The 22,481-nt window shown below is 32.9% G+C and overlaps 3 protein-coding genes across 5 annotated transcripts; all 3 read right to left on the bottom strand.

Annotated features, from left to right (window-relative positions):
• Positions 1 to 1,957: 1,957 nt before the first annotated feature.
• On the bottom strand, positions 1,958 to 4,377 carry LOC116006365 (WAT1-related protein At5g40240-like). 3 transcript variants are annotated; one of them, XM_031246703.1, is made up of 7 exons: positions 4,099 to 4,374; positions 3,947 to 4,009; positions 3,732 to 3,848; positions 3,391 to 3,640; positions 3,010 to 3,168; positions 2,745 to 2,896; positions 1,958 to 2,283 (listed from the first exon to the last, which is right to left on the bottom strand). In XM_031246703.1, the coding sequence occupies exons 1-7, from the start codon at positions 4,296 to 4,298 to the stop codon at positions 2,142 to 2,144; spliced, it is 1,083 nt and encodes a 360-aa protein (XP_031102563.1). In that variant the 5' UTR covers positions 4,299 to 4,374; the 3' UTR covers positions 1,958 to 2,141. The 3 variants fall into 3 exon arrangements, with proteins under 3 accessions (XP_031102563.1, XP_031102565.1, XP_031102564.1); XM_031246705.1 differs by lacking the exon at positions 2,745 to 2,896 and having other exon boundaries at positions 4,099 to 4,377; XM_031246704.1 differs by lacking the exon at positions 3,947 to 4,009 and having other exon boundaries at positions 4,099 to 4,375.
• A 5,228-nt stretch (positions 4,378 to 9,605) lies between these two features.
• On the bottom strand, positions 9,606 to 12,115 carry LOC116007160 (WAT1-related protein At5g40240-like). Its single transcript, XM_031247764.1, has 7 exons — positions 11,869 to 12,115; positions 11,723 to 11,785; positions 11,518 to 11,634; positions 11,164 to 11,419; positions 10,774 to 10,932; positions 10,513 to 10,664; positions 9,606 to 9,940 (listed from the first exon to the last, which is right to left on the bottom strand). The coding sequence occupies exons 1-7, from the start codon at positions 12,066 to 12,068 to the stop codon at positions 9,799 to 9,801; spliced, it is 1,089 nt and encodes a 362-aa protein (XP_031103624.1). The 5' UTR covers positions 12,069 to 12,115; the 3' UTR covers positions 9,606 to 9,798.
• Positions 12,116 to 15,872: 3,757 nt separating this feature from the next.
• LOC116006414 (WAT1-related protein At5g40240-like) lies at positions 15,873 to 18,667 on the bottom strand. The gene is made up of 7 exons (XM_031246769.1): positions 18,454 to 18,667; positions 18,304 to 18,366; positions 18,098 to 18,211; positions 17,528 to 17,762; positions 17,290 to 17,448; positions 16,435 to 16,586; positions 15,873 to 16,333 (listed from the first exon to the last, which is right to left on the bottom strand). The coding sequence occupies exons 1-7, from the start codon at positions 18,657 to 18,659 to the stop codon at positions 16,165 to 16,167; spliced, it is 1,098 nt and encodes a 365-aa protein (XP_031102629.1). The 5' UTR covers positions 18,660 to 18,667; the 3' UTR covers positions 15,873 to 16,164.
• Positions 18,668 to 22,481: the final 3,814 nt, after the last annotated feature.

Raw genomic sequence — 22,481 nt, forward strand, 5'->3', positions numbered from 1 at the left:
TTAAAAATAACTATAAAATATTAATGAAAATAAATAAAGAAGAAAAAGTTACTTTGACCAATGAATAGTAAATATGATATATAAAATGAGACAGAGAGAGTATTAAATTTGAATAATGCCATTTTCTTCTCTTGATTTTATTTTATAATCTTTACCTCCGATCCTAATGTAACAATATAAACTTCTTTTATGGTTCACTATTAAAAAAAAGTAATGCCTTTTAATAAAAACATAATACGTATTAATTCATAAAGAATACTACATTTTCACAAGAAAGTATTAATACTTACAATTTATTTATTTCATATGAGATGGAAATGAGAGACCGAGTCAAGATAAATTTTTGTGATAAAAATAGCTATCCAGAGTTAATTATAGTGGCACATCATGCAAGTTAACCTTTAATAAAATATTTGGTAAATATTTTTTTTAAAAACCTAGTATAATCCTATGTTCCTAACTCCGAAGTGAAATGCGTAATGCTAATTCCTAGGGCAATAGAAAAACATATCGCAGAGACTTTAATAGCCTATTTAGGTGAAAGTAGTTTGGGAGGAATTTAATTAATTGAATTGTAATTCGGTGAATTCTCAAATTACATTGTTTGGTTGGAGGAAATTACAATTCTGCGGAATTGTAATTCCCTCCAAATGATGAATTGCAATTCATGGGGTACCCATGAATTGTATTTCGGTGGAGAGGAGGGGCAATTTGTTGGTGTAAAGACAATTTTGCCCCCCCTCCCATAACCTTTATCTTTTCTTTTCTTTTTTTTTTTTAAAAAAAAAAATGAAAGAATTATTATTATTATTATTATCATTATTTTGAAAGAATTATTATTATTATTATTTTAAAGAATTATATTATTATTATTATTATTATTATTTATTACTATTACTACTACCACTATTACTACAACATAAGGACATTTTAGTCATTTTGTTGCTTCTTACATTTCAATTACATGTACTCATATTCTTGCCTACCAAACAGTGTAATTTCAATTCCTACTTTATTAATTGAATTGCAATTCCACCGAATTACAATTCTTTTCCTTCTTAATTCCCTCCTCCCAACCAAACGCCTTGTAAGGGGTGTTTGGTTGGGATGAATTTGAGTGTAAAGGAATTATAATTCAATGAATTGTCGAATTACACCGTTTGGTTTGAGGAAATTGTGAAATTGCAATTCCCTCCAAATGAGAAATTGCAATTCATGGAATACCCCCATAAATTGCAATTCAAGGGAGATGAGGAGCAATTTTGTTAGTGTAAAGACAATTTTGCCCCTCCTCCATATATATTTTTTAAAAATAGTTTCATTATTATTATTATTTGAAATAATAATAATAATTATTATTATTTGAAAGAATTATTATTATTATTGACATAAGGACATTTTAATTATTTTGTCGATACCTTTCAATTCCATGTACTCTTATTCCTGCCTACCAAACACTGTAATTTCAATTCCTACTTTATTCATTGAATTGCAATTCTACCGCATTACAATTCTTTTTCCCTTTAATTCCCTCCTTCCAACCAAACGCATAAACACCTCCTATTGAGATAGCAGGATAGGTATAAAATATCTTCCTGCACCAATCACGATAAGGTTTCATATCTATTTTGGGTATTCCTATGCAATAGAAGACATACAACTTCCACAATGTGTTTTCCCACCACAATTAAAGTTCACTACAGAACAAAGAAGGAAATGTGATCTAGTTTTTGGGCAGTTGTTATACAGGGACCATGGTCCATCCATCGCCCTATAGGCTATGATCATCAAATAAAATTGTAGTAAAATTAAAATAATATTTTAATGTTACAATAATGAAATTAGTGTGTGTGAAAAATGAAAATAAAAAATAGAGTACATTATTGTCCAATGAAACTGTAGTATAATTAAAATGATATTTTAATATTGCTATAATTAAACTAGTGTGCATGAAAAATGAAACTAAAAAACATAACAATATTATCAAATGAAACTGAAATATAACTATAATGATACATACTTCATGATCCACGCTACTACATAGGCCATGATCTACGGTAAAATTTACCACCTTTGGGCTCATCACCAGTAGCTAATGGAATCTATACGGTCACAATCATCACGTTTTAAACACTGTTCAGTTACTTGTGTAGCAGGGGGGATGTTCCGTTCACAGTTCCACTTTCACATAAAATATCAGTTGGCTCAAGTATGGTCACCTCTTTTGACATGCCCCATATCACTCCGTAGAATCCAATAATAATTGTTATTGATCCGATAATACTGCCAAAATGTTATCATAGCTAATTAGTTATAGTTTATACATAGTTTTTTTATTGAGAATGAAAATCCACATTCACTATTTAAGAGTTATGCATTTTAGTTAGTAAAAGACTAGGATGAGATAAACCAGTCTAGGTTGTTGATCAGTTCAAACCAAAGCCTAATAGGCTTCTCCCATTGGAAGTCGAACTTGTTACTTTCTGGTTACAAAGGCAACAATTCAACCAACTTGCTTGGATGACGGAAGAAATCCACAATCACTATTTGGGTGTTGAGATAGATCAGCTTAGGTTGTCTATAAGTTGACTGGCTTAAACCAAGAAGGTCAATAAACTGCTCCAACCTCCCACCGGGGGTTGAATTTATAACCTTCTGGTTACCACTTACCAAGACAACATTTCGATTAACTTGGTTGGGGTTGTCTCATGATTGGGGATATGGAGGGGATGGTGTTTAATTACCTGCCCAAATGAAGGGCCTCCGCAAGAAAAACAAGGTTAAGAGTTGCTGCAATGACAATTCCCAAGGGTTTGAACATGGCAACGTAGAGAGGACCCTTCGTGCCCAAGCAGAAAGTAGTAATATTTTTGCAACACAGAGGCTCTAAAACCGCCTATAATGGAGATGTGTTACTGTTAGTTAATCAATGGCATAAGAAAAATATAGCAAGATGGGAACCGAAAATCTGTTATAGAGTATTGATTAACAATTTAAATTCTTGCTTACAGAAACAACAATGGCAGCCATTCCAATGCCAGGCTGCACCTTCCAAGCATCTACCGTCCTTTCTACTAGTAGTGAACCAATCGCCCATTGGATGCTCCCAAAGCATGTAGTGAAGAACACTACTGTCATCTGCTCTGGGTAATCCTTTAGAGTAGCTGTCTGCAGATTAAAATCTCAGAAAAAATCAAAACTAGTTTTGAACTCTATTGTATTTGTTAGGCAAAGGCCGGTGAAAGGTTAAGTCAAGTACTATGTGGTTAGGGATTGCTGGGCAGAGGCTAAAGGGGCAAGTCCTGCACTCTCTTTCTCGAGAATGTGATGGTATAAAGAAATAAAGTTACTTTTGACGCAATAGTAAGCGTTTGATTTTAACAGTTGTACCTGCAAAATGTTCCACCCGGATGCGAAAAGGTATGTGGCTAGAAACATAACACCCCCCAGCACCCACTTTGAGGAATCTTGTGACAGAAGAGAGTGCTGAGGCAAATCAGAAGTTGAAGATGAAGATGAAGATGATCCCAAGATTGTTGGTCCTTGATATAGAGTCATGATAGATGCCCCAATAATTGACAGAACTGTGCCCACTGATTTTGCTTGCCATGTTCTTCTCTTCACCTCAAACTTCTCCATCCTAAATTCATGGAATGAAGTTGAGAGACAAAATTAAAGCATACTAGCTAGCTCCGCTGCTAATTAAAGAAATGAGCATTATATATATATACCTGAAAATCATGGCAAGAACAAATGTAAAACCAGGCATCAAGTTACTAATCCCTGCAGCCAGGGTAGGAGAGCTATACTTGAGCCCTTGGAAACCCAAACCCATCGTCAAACATGTCCTGCAATATCATAATTATAATAACCTGTTCTCTTAGTAAGATCTCCCCTTTCACAAAGTTCATCAATGTACTACTAATATATAATTATGGTCAAATACCCGAGCAGGCCAAGGATGAAACATCTACTCAGAATAGAGAAGGTTATAGGCAGTGGATTCCTTCTGAAACAGGACAGTAAAACCAGGCAGTGGTTTTATATTTGAAACAAACAACTTGGAATTGAAATTGGTGTGATCTGTTAAACGCTTACCTGTGCCTCTGGATGAGGAATCCAGGAAGAAGAAGGAGGACGCCAAGGAAATTGTAGTAAAGCATGAAAATAAAAGTGCTTATCCCGGAATTAAGGGCTGCTTTGGCTATTGTGGATGTTGCCATCTCCATACACACCACTACTATCATTGCTGCAAACGGAACAACATCCTTTCTCAAAATCTCATTTCCCATTGCCATGCCCACTCTCTGAAACCACTTTCAGATGCATACGCATACGCATACGGGATATATATTTGTATAGAGACAAACGGAAATGTTGATTTGCATTTTAAAGTTAAATAGTATTGGACGGATGCCGATAAAGGACACCCGGCAATTGGAGATTGCTGGGAAGAGAGGTTAGTAAAGGGCCAACTCTAACACTCAGGGACTCAGAGTGTCTCGAATAATGTGATGATTGTCTATTATTAAAAAAATAAAGTTCTGTCTGAACTACCAGCTATAACTTTTGTCATGAGTGTAAGATGTTAACAAATAATCAACATCATGTTTGCGTAATTGAATCATTTGACTTTAACTAACAAATTTAATAATGCTATGCTTTGCGTAATTGTATCATTTGACTTTAACTAAGAAATTTAATAATGCTATGCTTTAGTACCAATTACCAAGACTTATGAGCCCACAATTAGTGCAATCATTATTGCATGGATCATGGTCCATACAGCTGTTTTGACCATGGCCTACACAATTGTTGGGACCATAAATAAAAGTACATTTTAAATATACTAAAAATATATTATTTTTGTATATAAAGTACATTATTTTAGAATACACTATTTAAGTATTGAAAGTATATTATTTTATATATACTATCAAATAATATACTTTTAGTATAAAAATAATATATATACTATAATAAAAATGTACCTTATATTCATGATCCATGGTCCATACAATAACTTGCTCAATTAGTGCAAGCATTACTATAATATATACTTGCCCAACTAATCCCGTTTTCTACTTCACTCATCTACCCCTAATTCACTAATAGCAAATCTGATTTACGAAATAAGTTAAATAAAATTTTTGGACAAAAACTTGTGTGAGATCGTCTCACCGTGAGATGGGTCGGGTCGGGTCATGAGGTACATGTAACACTTATACGCACAAATGTCATACTTATATGCTCAAATGTAATACTAATTAGGAATAAAAATTTTGTTACTTATAAGGGTAAATGTAATACTTTTATGGGAAAAAATAATACTTTTACATTTCGATTTAAAAGTATTACATTTTTCCTCAAAAGTATTATATTTTCCCTTATAAGTAAGGAAAAATTGTCAACATTACTTATTATGAAAAATGTAACATTTTTTCTCTTATAAGTAACAAAAATTGTATTTCTAATTAGTATTATATTTGAGCATATAAGTATAACATTTGCACATATAAGTGTGATATTTGCATGGTGCTTTGACCCGACCCGACCCGACCCGCCTCACGAATAAGGATCCGTGAGACGGTCTCACACAAGTGTGACCCAAATTTTTGAGATTAGACCTATTTTATTATTGGCAAAAACTTGTGTGAGACCGTCTCACCATGAGTCGGGTTGGGTCGGGTCGGATCAAGATGCAAATATAACACTTATATGCACAAATGTCATACTTATATGCTTAAATGTAATACTAATCAGGAATAAAATTTTTGTTACTTATTAGGGTAAATGTAATACTTTTAAGGGAAAATACAATACTTTTACATTTCGATTTAAAAGTATTACATTTTTCCTCAAAAGTATTATATTTGCCCTTATAAGTGAGAGGCACTTATCAACATTACTTATTATGAAAAATGTATTACTTTTTCTCTTATAAGTAACAAAAATTGTATTTTTGATTAGTGTTATATTTGAGCATATAAGTGTGAAATTTGCACATATAAGTATGACATTTACATGGTGCTTTGACCCGACCCGACCCGTCTCACGAATAAGGATCCGTGAGACGGTCTCACACAAGTGTGACCCTTTATTATTTGGTAAGTGTTTTTATTCCTAACGATGAGAATATGAGATATTTCCTTTGGAGTAGCGTTGAGCATCCATGACTATTTGGTAAGTCTTTTTATAGATTGCATTAAAATGTAATCTATAATAATAATAATAATAATAATAATAATAATAATAATAATAATAAATGTTTATTACTTATATGAGAAAATGTAATACTTTTACATTTTGATATAAAAGTATTACATTTTTCAGGAAAAATATAATACTTTTAATAAAAAAGTACTAGTAATACTTTTACTTCAAAACATAAAAGTATTACTCCATACATTTGTTCTCAAAAGAGCAAATTTCACTTTTAGTCATCGACTATTGTGACACTGTCACATTTAGTTCTATTCTTTCAATTTTGTCATATTATATCTCTGAATTTGAACAAGTTCTACTTTTAGTCCTTGATTATCGTGGCATTACCATATTTAGTCTTATTCTATTAATTTTGCCATATTACATCCATGACTTTTATTTGATTGCCAACATTAATCTTAAAAATTTTATTATTTTACCGTTAGAATTGACAAATAACAAAGGAAAAATGGTTACACATATCGTAACTCATATCTTGAACACATTAGAAATATGTTCGAAATATGAGTTACGATATTGAAACACGGTGATATCCTTAAATTGACATATAACAAAGAAAAAAAATCTTTATACATATTGTAACTCATATTTCTATGAGTTATGATATTACATCCTTTGATATTTAGGATATTTCTAATGTGTTCAAAATATGAGTTACGATATGTGTAAGTATTTTTTCCTTTGTTATTTGTCAATTGTAATGATAAAATAATATAATTTTTAACCGAAGATTAATGGTGGCAATCAAATAAAAGTCATAGATGTAATATGTCAAAATTAAAATAATAAGACTAAATGTGGTAATGCCATAATAGTCGAGGATGAGTTCTGGGTTCCTTGACTTTGCCACCAACTTATCGAAGTTGGAGCAGTTTGAAGGGATGGGCTTTCGTAGGTGGCAGAAGAAGATGAAGTTCCTCTTTGCGACTCTGAATGTGGCATACGTGCTAAGTACCCCGAAGCCAGAGGAATGAGAGAATGAAACTCTCGAGGCGCGCTACTCATTGGAAACTCAAATGGGAGAACAATGACCTTGCCTACCGCAACTATATTCTAAACAGTATGTTTGACACCCTCTTTGATGTTTATCAATTATCAGTATGAGGACTAGAGTCCTCAAAGGAACTTTGGGATGTACTTGAGGCAAAGTACATATCTGAGAATATAATGTCTCAAGTAAGAAATCTTGATAAGTGAATTTAATAATTATAAAATAGTGAACAATCATTCGGTCATAGAACAATTTCATGAGATTGTCAAGATATTTGGGTAAATAAGACAACACAATATGAATAAGAATGACTACATTGTCATTGCCAGTATAATTGATAAATTGCCTACCTTCGTGAAAAAAGGTACAACATACCTTGAAACATAAAAAGAAAGAACTTACTGTTAGGAACATTTGTGTTTAAAGTCTCTGCAATAATCCTAAGTTCCTAACTCCTAAATTAAATGGGTAATGCTAATTCCTAGGGCAATAGAAAAACATATTGCAGAGACTTTAAACAATCCTCGTATTGAGATAGCAGGATAGGTATAAAATATCTTCATGACCAATCACAATAAGGTTTCATATGTACTTTGGATATTTCAATGCAATAGAAGACGTACAACTTGCACAATGTGTTTCCCCACCACAAATAAAGTTCACTACAAAACAAAGAAGGAAAGGTGATCTAGTTTTTGGGCAGTTGATTTACAGTGAATCATGCTTCACAAATCGCTATATGGACCATGATCGTCGAATAAAACTGTAGTATAATTAAAATAATATTTTAGTATTATGCCTAAAATGGGTAGAAAAAATGGCGGTCAAATTATTTAATCAAATTGATGGTTCAGATGAATTATTCAATATGGTTAAGATAATTCAGATTAATATTATTAATAGAGATTACCTAATTTAATCTTACTTTTATGATTATCCGTTAAGTTTTCCGTTAAATATTCTCATCTCCGTTAACATTCCGTTAACTTTTAATTTCCCCATTAATTTCTATAAGAAAGATCTTAGGTTCAAAACTCATCTCAATCAAATTTGACATAATTAAGTTTCTCATTCTATTTTACTCTTATTAAATTAAATAAATTAGTAGCTACAACAAAAAAATGATACATATGTATTTCTTTAATTTAGAATTATGTGTCTACAATACCTTTATTTGAAAAAATTATTCATTATCAAAAAATTAAATTAAATAAGAGAAATAATTTCATTAGTTATATTGTCTTTATTTTCTCTCATGCAAAGATTCTAATTTATCAATTGATATTCATTACATTGTCCATTATCTTATTTTTACAATATCTTGTAATTAAATATCAAAGTTATAGTACAAAATAATGTTATATATTTAGTCACCAAGTATTTTATTAATACTATGGAATTTTTTTTAAAAAATAATTTGAAGCTAATTATATTAACTACTTGGGGATTGGTTGACAAAGATAGTACTCAAATAATAACCCAACAAATTGAAGCAGAATCACTCTATTTTACTCTTATTGAATTAAATAAATTAGTAATTACACCAAAAAATGATACATATGTATTTCTTTAATACCATGAAAAAAATAAAAAAGAATAGTTTGAAACCAATCATATTAACTACTTGGGGGATGACAATGAAACTACTCAAATAACCCATTACCCAGCAAATTGAAGCGAGAAACTACCTTTTAATATCTTTGGAATACATAATATTTTAAATTTTCAAATTTTTATTAATTTATTTAATCTTTTTTCTTAAACTAGAAATTTCTTTATCCATAATAACTCATTCAATAATAATGGTTGAACCAAATGAACCCCAAGCAGAACACCTAAAGGAAAGTCCATAGCTCCTATATCATAATCTCATTGCGTGACGTTGTCATCTATGCTACGGACAATAACCGAATTGCAAATAACACACTACCAACAAAAAAGAAGAGAACAAATAGTAAAGATGAAGACAATGACAATGTTACTCAAAAGAGAATTAAGAACACTTAGAAAGATTCATCATTTTTAGACCAAATATTTAGACTATCGATTTTACAATGTTGCAAACATTTATTTTAGTAATAATTATAATGAATTTTCTATATTATCTTGGATTCATATACTTTGACTTAGATATTTAAATAAAAAAATTCGACATTCAATTACCCATGTATAAACTTCTCCTATATAATCTTGCATTGATATACTTTCAAATATTTATTTAAATATAAACATTGGACATTGACCCATTCGCGCAATGCGCGTATAAAACTAGTTACTATAATAAAACTAATGTCTATGAAAAACGAAACAATTATCAAATGGAACTATAGTAAAATTAAAATGATACTTTAGTATAATACTACTATAATGAAATTAGTGTGAATAGAAATGAAAGTAAAAAACATATCAATATTATCAAATGAAAGTGAAATATAATTAAAATAATACATACTTTATGGTTCAAGCTGCTACATAGATCATAGTTCTATACGGTCAGTAAAATTTGCCCTTTTTGGGCTTACTAGTAGTTAGTGACTTAGTGGAATCTATACGGTCACAATCACGTTTTAAACACTGTTCAATTACTTGTGTAGCAGGGGGGATGTTCCATTCACAGCTCCACTTTCACATAAAATATCTGTTGGCTCAAGTATGGTCGCCTCTTTTGACATGCCCCATATCACCCCGTAGAATCCAATAATAATTGCTATTGATCCGATAATACTGCCAAAATGTTATCATAGCTGATTAGTTATAGTTTATACAGAGTTTTTTGAGTGACAAAAAAATCCATATTAACTATTTGAGGATTGTGCACTTTAGCTATGTGCACTTTAGTTATGTGCACTTTAACTAGTAAAAGATCCCAATGGAGTAAATTAGTTAGATTGTTGACTAGCTCAAACCAAGGTCAATAGGTTGCTCTCACTGGGAGTTGAACTTGTTGTAACCTCTGGTTACCAATGCAACAACCCAACCAACTTGCGTAGGTGATGAGGGAAATCTGCAACCACTATTTGGGTGACGAGATAAATCAGCTTAGGTTCTCTAAGTTGACTTACTTAAACTAAGAAGACCATAGGTTGCTCCCACTGGGGTTGCATTTGTAACCTTGTGACGAGGTAAATCAGGTTACGTTGTCTATAAGTAACCCACTTAAACTAAGAAGGTCAATATATTGTTCTTACTAAGAGTTGAATTTGTAACCTTCTTGTTAGTGGACCAACATTCCCATCAATTTGGTTGGGTTGTTCCTAATTTGATTGGGGGAAATGGAGGGGATGGTGTTTAATTACCTGCCCAAATGAAGGGCGTCCGCAAGAAAAACAAGGTTAAGAGTTGCTGCAATGACAATTCCCAGGGGTTTGAACATGGCAACGTACAGAGGACCCTTCGTGTCCAAGCAGAACGTAGTAATATTTTTGCAACACAGAGGCTCTAAAACCGCCTACAATGGAGATGTGTTACTGTTAAGCAATGGCATAAGAAAAATATAGCAAGACGGGAACCGAAAATCTGTTATGGAGTCTTGATTAACAATTTAAATCCTTACTTACAGAAACAAAAATAGCAGCCATTCCAATGCCAGGCTGCACCTTCCAAGCATCTACCTTCCTTTCTACTAGTAGTGAAACAATCGCCCATTGAATGCTCCCAAAGCATGTAGTGAAGAACACTACTGTCATCTGTTCTGGGTAATCCTTTAGAGTAGCTGTCTGCAGATTCAAAACTCAGAAAAAAAAATCAAAACTAGTTTTGCAGTAATAGGATCCATAATTGTATTTGTTGGGCAAAAGCAGGTGAAAGGCCAAGTCCGATCCAGTACTATGTGGTTAGGGATTGCTGGGCAGAGTCTGAAGCCTGAAAGGCCAAATCTTGCACTCTACCTTTTAAAAATGTGGCGTTATAAGAAATAAAGCTGCTTTTGGCACAGTAGTAAACGTTACCTGCAAAATGTTCCACCCAGATGCAAAAAGGTATGCGGCTAGAAGCATTACACCCCCCAACACCCACTTTGAGGAATATAGTGACAGAAGAGATTGGTGAGGCAAATCAGAAGACAAAGTAGATGATGAAGATGAAGATGATCCCAAGATTGTTGGTCCTTGATATAGAGTCATGATAGATGCCCCTATAATTGACAGAGCTGTGCCCACTGATTTTGCTTGCCATGTTCTTCTCTTCACCTCAAACTTCTCCATCCTAAATTCATGGAATGAAGTTGAGAGACAAATTAAAAGCATGGTAGCTAGCTAGCTAGCTGCTAATTAAAGAAATGAGCATTATATATATATATATACCTGAAAATCATGGCAAGAACAAATGTAAAACCAGGCATCAAGTTACTAATGCTTGCACCCAGAGTAGGAGAGCTATAGCTGAGCCCTTGGAAACCCAAACCCAGCACCAGACATGTCCTGCAATATCATAATTATAATAATAAACTGTTTCCCCTTACACAGTTTTTTTTTTTATCAATGTAATAGCAAAATTATGGTCCAATACCCGAGCAGGCCAAGGATGAAACATCTACTGAGAATAGAGAAGGTTATAGGCAGTGGAATCCTTCTGAAACAGGACAGTAAATGCAGGTCTTATATTTGAAACAAACAACATGGAATTGAAATTGGACTGATCTGTTAAACACTTACCTGTGCCTCTGGATGAGGAATCCAGGAAGAAGAAGGAGGATGCCAAGGAAATTGTAGTAAAGCACGAAAATAAAAGTGCTTATCCCGGAATTAAGGGCTGCTTTGGCTATTGTGGATGTTGCCATCTCCATACACACCACTACTATCATTGCTGCAAATGGAACAACTTCTTTTCTCAATATCTCATTTCCCATTGCCATGCCCACTCTCTCTCTCTGAAACCACTTTCAGATGCATACGGGATATATGTTTGTATAAAGACAAACTGAAATGTTGAGTTGAATTTTCAAATTAAATACTCAACGTCATGTTTGCCTAATTCAATCATTTCAGTATTTCACTTTCGTACTGTTTGGCAGAGCTTATAACTTATTTTAAATTACTAATAAACTATAAGTTCTGTTTTATAATGTTTCAAAAAATAAACTAGTAACTTAAAATAACTCACTTTTAAGCTTATATTTTTCAGCTTTCAGTTATTTTTCAATTTTCAGTTAGATTTGCCAAGTGTATTGGAGGATTAGGAGACATTGGTTGTAAATTTATTTTGGAGCTTTCCATGCAAACAACGTAACTACCACAATAATGTGAACAACGTACGATATGATAAATGAAACATTTTTTGCTTTTTAACAAGCTAGCTAGGACCGTTTACCCCTGTAGCAGAGGGGCCGGGGAAATTCCACTCACAGCTCCACTTTCACATATATAAAATATCATTTGGATAAAGTATGGTTGCCTCACATCTCTCCACATCTGATCTATCACCACGTACAATCCAACACTAATGATTATTGATCCAACAATACTGCCAAAACAATTTCAGTAGATTTTAATTGATTAATAATCACAATTTAATCAAATATGTGTCTCACTTTCGGGTGCACACACTGCACATACCAAATCGCAAATTATATCGTGGACCGTGGTCCACAATGCATTGTGGACCGCGCATCAAAACAACGTCGTTTTGATTAATGAAAACAAACGGATGAATTCGCGCCACTCACTTTCAGTTCATATACACTGCAGTTACATTTCAACACAACTTCAGTTACATTTCAACACAATTGCAGTTACATTTCAACACAACTACAGTTACATTTTGATATAACTACAATTTCATTCGATAATATAAAAACACAAATGTGAAACTGTTATTCAGTATCAGTTCATATACACTGCAGTTACATTTCAACACAACTACAGTTACATTTCGATATAACTACAGTTTCATTCGATAATATAAAACACAAATGTGAAACTGTTATTCAGTATCAGTTCATATACACTGCAGTTACATTTCAACACAACTACAGTTACATTTCGATATAACTACAGTTTCATTCGATAATATCAAAACAAATGTAAGGCAGTATCTTTTGAGATGAACTGTAGTTAGGGCTGTTAACGAACCGAACATAAACGAACGGAGGTTGTTCGTGTTCGTTTGTTAAGGATTTTGGGGTGTTCATGTTCGTGTTCGTTTGTTAACGGACGTGTTCACGAACGAGTTCGCGAACGTTAACAAACATGTCTATTTACGTTCATGAACACGTTCGTGAACACTTAATAACCAAACACCTGGACATGTTCATGAACACATTTTTTCGTGAACAATAAATAATTTACGTTCATGAACAATTTTATATATATATATATATATATATATATATATATATATATATATATATATATATATATATATATATATATATATATATATATATATATATATATATATATATATNATATATATATATATATATATATATATATATATATATATATATGTTTGTGAACATTATTAAACGAACACTAAACGACATTGTTTGCGAACACTATTAAACGAACACGAATCGAGCTTGTTCACGAACACTACTAAACAAACACAAACGAGCTTGTTCGCGAACACTTAGCAAACGAGTTTACCACTGTTCAGACTCTGTTCGTTTATTAACCGAGCTCTAAATTTTGTTTGTTAATGTTCGTTTACCTTAATAAACGAACATAAACGAACGCTTACCGAGCTCGAACACGAGTAGTTTGTCGAAAGCTCTGTTCGCTAACAGCCCTAACTGTAGTGTCAATTACGGACTCCGTCTCCTACTTACTGAAACGACGTCGTTTTGGGACCACGGTCCACAATGCATTGTGGACCGTGGTCCACGATATAAGGACCGATACCAATTATGTATTTGTCTAGACAAAAATTAATTTGGCATTATCAAAGTTGTGTAATTGAATTATTTGACTTAAGCTAATTAATGTATCACAATTTAGTGTATACTGTACTGTTATGAATTAGTACCAAGCTAGACCTATGAGCACTAATCTCACCTACTAACTAAATATTGGTTAACTTACACGCAACGTACGTAATTATAAATGCATGCACGTGGGGTTAGGTATTGTTTGTTAATATTGTCAAAATAACTATGAGGTTTCTTCACCCATAGCATTCCAAACGTACTCAATCAGCCATTCACTAGTCAAGGAGGAAATTAAATATGCACGTATTCGTAATGAAGTCAAATTTTAGGGGGCAAAACACATCTCCCCCTAATTGATATTGGTGTTTTTTTTAGCTTTAACTCTAGATTTTCACTACCTAACATATTGACTAATTAATTTTCTTGCTGAATTGTAAGCACATCTAAAGGTGCAAGTATTATTATAATCTTTTTTAATATAACTCAAGATTTTCATAGTCGGATATAGTGATTAATCTCTTTATTTAATTGTATGTAGACACCTCTAAAGATGCAGAGGTTACTATAATATATACTATTCTAACTAACCACGTTTTCTACTTTACTCATCTGCCCCTAATTCCCGCAAGACATATTTGGTCCTCTCAAATTAACATTTAACCTCACACGCTTGGAAGTGTTAGGCAAATGGCAAATTGGTCTAAGGCTGCAACTATCCCGGCAAATTTGGAATTGACAAAGTGACATGGCAAGAGAGAGAAACATTTATTAGGGTGTGTTTGGTTGAGAGGTTTAGCTATCAAGAATGTGTATCAAAATTATTATTGTTATTGTTTGGTTGACAGATTTTAGAAAACTACTATGGGTTTTGATTACCCCTTTAATTGCAAAATCCATTCCCTAATAAAATAAGGATTTCATCCCCTTCATCCTCAATGACACAATCTTCCCCAACTATTAATAATCATTCCCATTACACCCTAGTACCAAATGTGCAAAATACTTTCACCAAAACCAATTACCATTACCAAATATTTGATACTCATTCCAATTCCAATTCCCATGTGCAAATTAAACACACTTTATTTTTTTTATTTTATTTTTATTTTTTTAAAATTCTGAGTTGGATTGCACATTTGCATCTTTTACAAATTTACAATCCACAGCTTTTGTACACTCTCTCTCTCTCTCTCTCTTTTTAATTTTTTAATTTGTTTGTTTATTTCTTTTTATTTTATTTATTAGTTTCTTTTGTTTATTTTGTGTGCATTATTTATTTATTTATTATTTTTTTATCCTTTATTTATATGTAATAAAAATTGTACTTAATGTCTTCAAATTTGTACTTAGGTTACTTTTAATGATTCTAATTACTTCGAATTTGTAAGGTTCATTTGAGATTTTATTTTACAATTCAAATCATAGTATAATTTGCATTCAGTTACTTCGTATATACATAGTACGAATAATTTTTTAATTTTTTTTAAAAAAAATTACATTTTTAGATTTTCATTATTGCTTTTTGTAATATTTAAATGTAATTTATATAAAAAAAATTATGTTTTTGAATTTTCATTTATGTTTTTTTTAATACTTAAATGTAATTTATATATTGATATAAATTAATAATGTTAGAAAGAAAATTAGGCAGTAGTCTAGAAATAAAAATACTTGGAATCAAAACATAAGGAATAAATTTGTGTTAGAAAGTAGAAAAAGATAAAGAAAATATCTCCTTGCACCAATCACAATCACAATCTATGTCATGCAAATGTAATTGGGAGCATTCCAAGCAACCAAACACGTGCAACTACCGCAGCGTGTTTTTTCCACCAGAAATAAGGTTCAGTACAACAGAACAAAGAGGGAAAGATAGATCGATGAAGTAGTATTGGCCTCATATATCGCTACCTAATGGAATCTTTTAAGTAAATCATCATGATCAGGTTTATTTTCTTCCCAAAAGATTGAATCTTTTAACTCCAAGAGCTCAACAGAGTATCTAGAAGGATAATGTAAACGTTGGTGAGACTCAATCCTTGATTTTTCTTCCTAAACTTTACCTTTGTGATCAACTGAGCTGTCAATACGGACCATATTGATCAGGTTTATTTTGTAGGAGATGGGATGCTTCATTAGCAGCTCCACTTTCACCTAAAATATCCAGTGACTCAAGTATGGTTATTGACTCTCTAGACATGCCCCACATCACCATGTAGAATCCAACAATGATGATTATTGATCCAATAATGCTGCCAAAACGTTATCGAGCGACCAGTAGATTTTAATTAATTGGTTAATTACAATTTATATGTACTTGGAAATTAATTAAGTTGCAAATTGTGGTGTTTACCTGCCCAGATGAAGGGCGTCTGCAAGAAAAATGAGGTTGAGAGTTGCTGCAATGACAACACCCAGGGGTTTGAACATGGCAACGTACAGAGGACCCTTCATGCCCAAGCAGAAGGCAGTAATATTGTTGCTACACAGAGGCTCTAAAACCGCCTAATACAATGGAACCAAATCTTTGGTATAAGAAAAATATAGGACTAAGGGTCAAATCCACTCAACCGCACATTAAACTATTAGGTTATTGAATTAAAAAAAAAATGTAATTCGGTCCTTGAACAACACAAATCTATGCAATTCACCTTAAAATGATTTGTGTACTTGAAAGTATGTTGTCATGACAGTTATCAAATTTAAAAATAATTTTAAATAAAATAATTAATTAAAAAAATAACAAAATAAGAACTACCGCCAGCTTCGTCTCGATGGCCAAAGACGAAGACCTTTGTCTCCATGGTTAGGAGACGAAGACCCCTTTGTCCCCCCGGCCATGGAGACAAAGGTCTCTTCGTCTCCATGGCCAGAGACGATCCCTTCGGCTCCCGACATGGATGGAGACAAAGTTGACCCGAGATGATTCCTCTCTGGTGATTTTTTTTAATTAATTATTTTATTTAAAAATTATTTTTAAATCCGGTAACCACTACGCCAATTTATGTTTAGGCAAACATGTCATTTTGAGTTGAATTGCATGAATTTGTGTTGTTAATCCAATTGTATATTTATTTTTTTGAATTGGATGCCCTAATTGAAATTTGGTGTGCAGTTGACGGACCTATTTTACCCTTATTCCAAAAATATATATAGCAAGACCGGAACCCAAAATCTGATCTAATTATGAATTTAAATTTTTGCTTACAGAAACAACAATGGCAGTCATTCCAATGCCAGGCTGCAGCTTCCAAGCATCTACCTTCTTTTCTACTAGTACTGAAACAATTGCGCATTGGATAGTAGCAAAGCAAGTACCGAAGAACACTACTGTACTCTGTTCTGGGTAATCCTTTAGTGTAGCCGTCTGCAGATATGATTTCAAAACTCGAATGAACCTAGATTTGCATTAATGGGATAATCCATATGACTCAATTATATTGTACCTGAAGAATGTTCCACCCAGATGCAAAAAGGTATGCGCCTACAATCATAACACCTCCCACCACCCACCCTGAGGAATATTCAGATTTCTGAGGCAATAAATCAGAAGGCGAAATGGACGATCCCAAGATTGTCGGTCCTTGATATAGAGTCATGACAGATGCCCCTATGATTGACACAATTGTGCCCACTGATTTTGCTTGCCATGTTCTTCTCTTCACCTCAAACTTCTCCATCCTAAAATTTAGAACAATTCATGGAAGCTTCCAGACAAAAGCATGCTAGCTGCTAATTAAATAAATAAATTCTGTAACCAGCTTAGTTTGCGTGAGTGAGTGGCCGTCAAAAATTTAAATTCCTTCTTGTATGAAAAAATCAATCTGACTAGTACTTTGCCCCTTAATTGAGCTGACCCAGTGTGAACGGAAATTAGTCTGAGTATAATACGCGCTTAAAGATGCCTACAGTTAGGGTCTACTCAAGACACCTCGTTGCTCGACACAAAAAAAAAAAAAATAAATAAATAAATTATGTGCTTTTAATATATACAGTATGTAGAGGGCTTGTCTTACCTGAAAACCATTGCAAGCACAAATGTAAAACCAGGCATCAAGTTACTAATGCCAGCAGAGAGAGTAGGAGAGCCATAGTTGAGCCCTTGGTAACCCAAAACCACCACACATGTCCTGCAATATATCATAATTTTAATAAACTTTAACTTTCATCACGAAGCTTAGCTTAAGAATGTAGTACTAGTACAATCATCATCCAATAATACCCGAGCAGGCCAAGGATTAAGCATCTACTCAGCATACACAAAGTTAGGGGTAAAGGATGCCTTCTGAAACATGAAAGTAAACTTATCATCAGTTGGAATTGAAGCTAATAATTTGATAAGTAAACAATGGGATTGATTTGTTAAACCGGCCTGTGGCGCTGGATGATGAATCCGGGAAGAAGAAAGAGGACGCCAAGGAAATGGTAGTAAACGACGTATATAAGAGAGCTCAACCCGGAGTTGAGGGCCGCTTTGGCAATTGTGGTTGTTGCCATTTCCATACACACCACTATTATCATTGCTGCAAATGGAAGTACTTCCTTTCTCAAAATCGCACTTCCCATTGCCATTGCCATATCTTTTGCTATCCCACCCACTCTCGCTCCACTTTGACACTTTCAGCTGCATATATTTGTATAGGAGAACAGTTAATTTGGCACTTTCAAATTAGTCATTTCAATCTTGTCTAATTCAATCATTTTAATTTGACTTTGACTTTAGGTGTCACATTTGATATTGTAATGTTATGAATAAGTACCTATGTGGCAAAACACTACTGATGCAAGCATCTATCTAACTTAAGAGTCAAGGGATTAAGTATTTCGTTAATTAGTTATTAATTACTAAATCAATTACCTAATTGCATTTTTCTTAAATACATTACTTACCAAAATAATTAACCTTTTTTTGAATACAAAATAATTAAACAAAATGTATTTTAATGTGTGAGACCGTCTCACATATCTCACTCTGTGAGGCTAGTCAGGTCAACATAATTTGAGTCATAAAAACCAACTAAAGACCAACGCATAATACTAATTATAACTAAAATTATGCCGAGCCGACTGTCTCACGGATAAAGACCAATGAGACGGTCTTACACAAGTTTTTGTCATTATTTATATATATTCACCAATTATAATATACAACTAATCAGCACAAATAAACTTGAAGAATAATTCGAAGTGTTCTTCCTTGTTCTTGATCGCCGAAAATGTTTATAATTGAGTGCTCAAATTAAATATATTCATTGATACTTCAATGTGTTGGAAAAATAGCATAAAATGACATAGAAAGGGATATTTTGTGGTACAAATATATGTGGGGTCCACTTTCAATTTGGGTTGGTCAAAGTGTATTTAGGTTCTTCGTAGTTAGACGAAGAAATTGATATATTGTACGCTCAAAACGAATAATGAGTGAATGAAAAATTGATTCTCAAAGTAGACCTATTTGAGTTGGAAAACGAAGGTGTAAATGTTTTAAAGTAGTCTTTGTCTCACATTGAAAAAATAAAAGGATTTGAACCACTATATATACAAGAGCCATTTAAAGACAAATTAAATTGTATAGCATAGAGGATCTTTCTCACGTGTAGGGGGTGCAAATCAAATGTCAAAATGAGCCTAAAAAGGCTTGACTCTGCGGGCACGAATGACGGCCAATCTATGACTCAGCAGATTTTAGGCACAACTATTTTTAGCTCTCAAAAACTCTACTCAACTTCCTTCTCAAATCTCCTGTGTTTATCCCTTAACTTGTTCTAGTTCGCTGGGTTTATTTGTTTGAGTGCTCAAACATTAAACCGTAGTACGTTTTATCCTGTGAAATCTAGGTTACAACGTTCTTAGCATCTCTGGAAGGTAGCAAATAAAGTTTTAATGAGAGAGTGTTTTGCTCAACTCATACTAACAACGCAAAACCTTTTCCCGTTGCATGTGCTTGTTATGTTTTTCCAGAAATAATTCATTTTTGAAGGATTATTTCCTAACACAATTTTCCTAGCACTCTTGGTAAACGAATTAATTTTAAGAAAAATGTGAGCGTTACATGCCTTTGTAAAAAGTTGAAACTGAATTTTGATTTTGATTTTTTTTTGTATTTTGTAATAAAATTCCTTTACGCATTACAACTGCTTCTAATTAATCTAGTTTTTTACTTTATTTTATTTTATTTTTGACAAAAATTAATCTAGTTGTTGTTTCACCTTCACTGTCTCACAATCTTCATAATGAAGTTACTAAACACCCGTCTTATTGTCTTTGATAATCTTCCAGCTAGTTTTTCTTCCTTGTGCGAAGATGACTAGGACAGTTGGACAAACTTGCAAGAAATTATCTTTGGTATGAACATAAAGCTTTATCAACAAATTATTTTATTTTGGGGTTTTAATTTCCTATTATCTTACACATTACATCACAAATTTAAATACACTTTTAATCGTAATATATAAACACTATTAACACACACACATATATATAGTAGAGTTCTAATGAGATAACTTGTTTAGGTAAGATCATGAGATCAGAACTTGTCCATCCATGTAATATTTTTTAATGGTTTAGATTGATTAATACACACACTCTGCTCGCACACATTTAATCATTACTCGCACACACTTCAACTTGAAATCTTAATCAATCTAGACCATTAAAATATTTTTAGATCAAATCTTGTACATCAATCTAAAAAATTTTAAAGGTCTAAATTGTTTGACACATCCACTCCGTTCGCACACATTTTATCACTGTTTGCACACATTTCAACATAAAATCTTAAATCAATTTAGACCATTAAATTATTATATAAATGCACAAGATCTGATCTCACGATCTCACCTAAACAAGTGATCTCATATGATCTTAACTATATATATATATATATATATATATATATATATATATATATATATATATATATATATATATATTATTACCATTAATTTGTATCTATATCTCAACTACGTAATTGCATTTCATACGCAAAGCCATTGTAACGTAGCGTAGCCCCTTGGTTATGGTTTGCACTTTAAAGCCATGATGAGTTCTTGGCATGGTCTCTCGACCACTTCACTCACTCTTGCGGGATCTATCTCAATGTCAAAATCAAATTAAAGCATCTAGGAAGAGGTCAATCAAGCATTCAATACGAAGCCAAACTTGTAATAACCCCACAATACTTCACCGTGCAATGAATGAAAAATTATGTTAATACTTCCGGTAGTGGCATTTGGTTGCACCCCATGTTGGAGGGGCAGATTCGAGCCTCAGTGGAGGCGATGTTGACTCTTTGTGCTTTAGTAGGTTAATAAAGTAGTTTATGAACAGATACTACATTGTAACCGAGTCAATAGTACCCAAAAAAAAAAAAATACAATAAAAACACAGATTATATCATGCAGCAGGATCTACCTTACATGGTGAACCATGATTCAAAACAACATCGTTTTATATTAATTCGTGAACGGATTCAACTAGTTAATCATATTTAATAAGGAGTAACATTTATCATGCACTAATTTATCATATTTATTTGTTTTATATGTTCATAAACATAAATCTTAATCTGCATAAACATGTACTAAATTGCATTTACATCATATATACTTCCACCCACTCTGCACTAAGTTCATAATGTACTTCATTTATGCACTTTGGTAGCGTAACCACTCTCACTGCACTTTGGACACTTTCAAGGTGCATACTCATACCAAATATCATTTATTCATGACAAAGTAGCACCATAGGAGTTACAAGTGAATTACATCTCTATAAAGGACCAACTTGTAGACATCTTCACCAAACTATTCACCACTGCTAAATTCAATCTTCTATAGGCCGGACAAGCTCAATGTTTTCTCTAGAGAACTTTAAACTTGAGGGGGCCAAATAGAACTTCGTACTTTATTGACTTTATGATTCCTATTTCATCTCTGGAACTACCCATTGTGTTTTTTCACCAGAAATAATAAAGTTAAGGAAAGATAAATAAAGCAGTTTTGAATTGGGATGGTATCATCACTAGCTAATTTAATGGAATCTATTATCTATACTATGAGGTACACAATCACTAGGCGGTTTACTTTTGTAGCAGAGGGGATGTTTGATTGGCAGTGGCAGGTGCAGTAGTTTCGCATAAAATAATATCCGTTGCCTCTCTCAACATGCCTCACATCACCACGTAGAATCCAACAGTAATGATTATTGATCCAACAATACTGAGAACAAAACGTTATCGGTCAGTAGATTTTAATTGATTAATTACAATTTAAATGTAAATAATTGTGAGTGGGAATATGCATGCATGGTGTTTAATTAAATTACCTGCCCAAATGAAGGGCCTCTGCAAGAAAAATGAGGTTCATAATTGCTGCAATGACAACTCCCGGGGTTTGAACA

Source organism: Ipomoea triloba, chromosome 15 (genome assembly GCF_003576645.1).
Source record: "Ipomoea triloba cultivar NCNSP0323 chromosome 15, ASM357664v1".
Taxonomy (NCBI): domain Eukaryota; kingdom Viridiplantae; phylum Streptophyta; class Magnoliopsida; order Solanales; family Convolvulaceae; genus Ipomoea; species Ipomoea triloba.

Coding starts and splice junctions, on each gene's coding strand:
- LOC116006365 (XM_031246703.1), bottom strand. CDS start 4,298: ATGGCAATGGGAAATGAGATTTTGAGAAAGGATGTTGTTCCGTTTGCA. Junction 3,641..3,731: donor GTTCTTGCCATGATTTTCAG/GTATATATATAT, acceptor CCATGAATTTAG/GATGGAGAAGTTTGAGGTGA. Junction 2,284..2,744: donor GAGGCCCTTCATTTGGGCAG/GTAATTAAACAC, acceptor ACATTTTGGCAG/TATTATCGGATCAATAACAA.
- LOC116007160 (XM_031247764.1), bottom strand. CDS start 12,068: ATGGCAATGGGAAATGAGATATTGAGAAAAGAAGTTGTTCCATTTGCA. Junction 10,665..10,773: donor TGGCTGCTATTTTTGTTTCT/GTAAGTAAGGAT, acceptor TCTCCATTGTAG/GCGGTTTTAGAGCCTCTGTG. Junction 9,941..10,512: donor GACGCCCTTCATTTGGGCAG/GTAATTAAACAC, acceptor ACATTTTGGCAG/TATTATCGGATCAATAGCAA.
- LOC116006414 (XM_031246769.1), bottom strand. CDS start 18,659: ATGGCAATGGCAATGGGAAGTGCGATTTTGAGAAAGGAAGTACTTCCA. Junction 18,367..18,453: donor TTCATCATCCAGCGCCACAG/GCCGGTTTAACA, acceptor TTCATGTTTCAG/AAGGCATCCTTTACCCCTAA. Junction 18,212..18,303: donor TTAATCCTTGGCCTGCTCGG/GTATTATTGGAT, acceptor GATATATTGCAG/GACATGTGTGGTGGTTTTGG.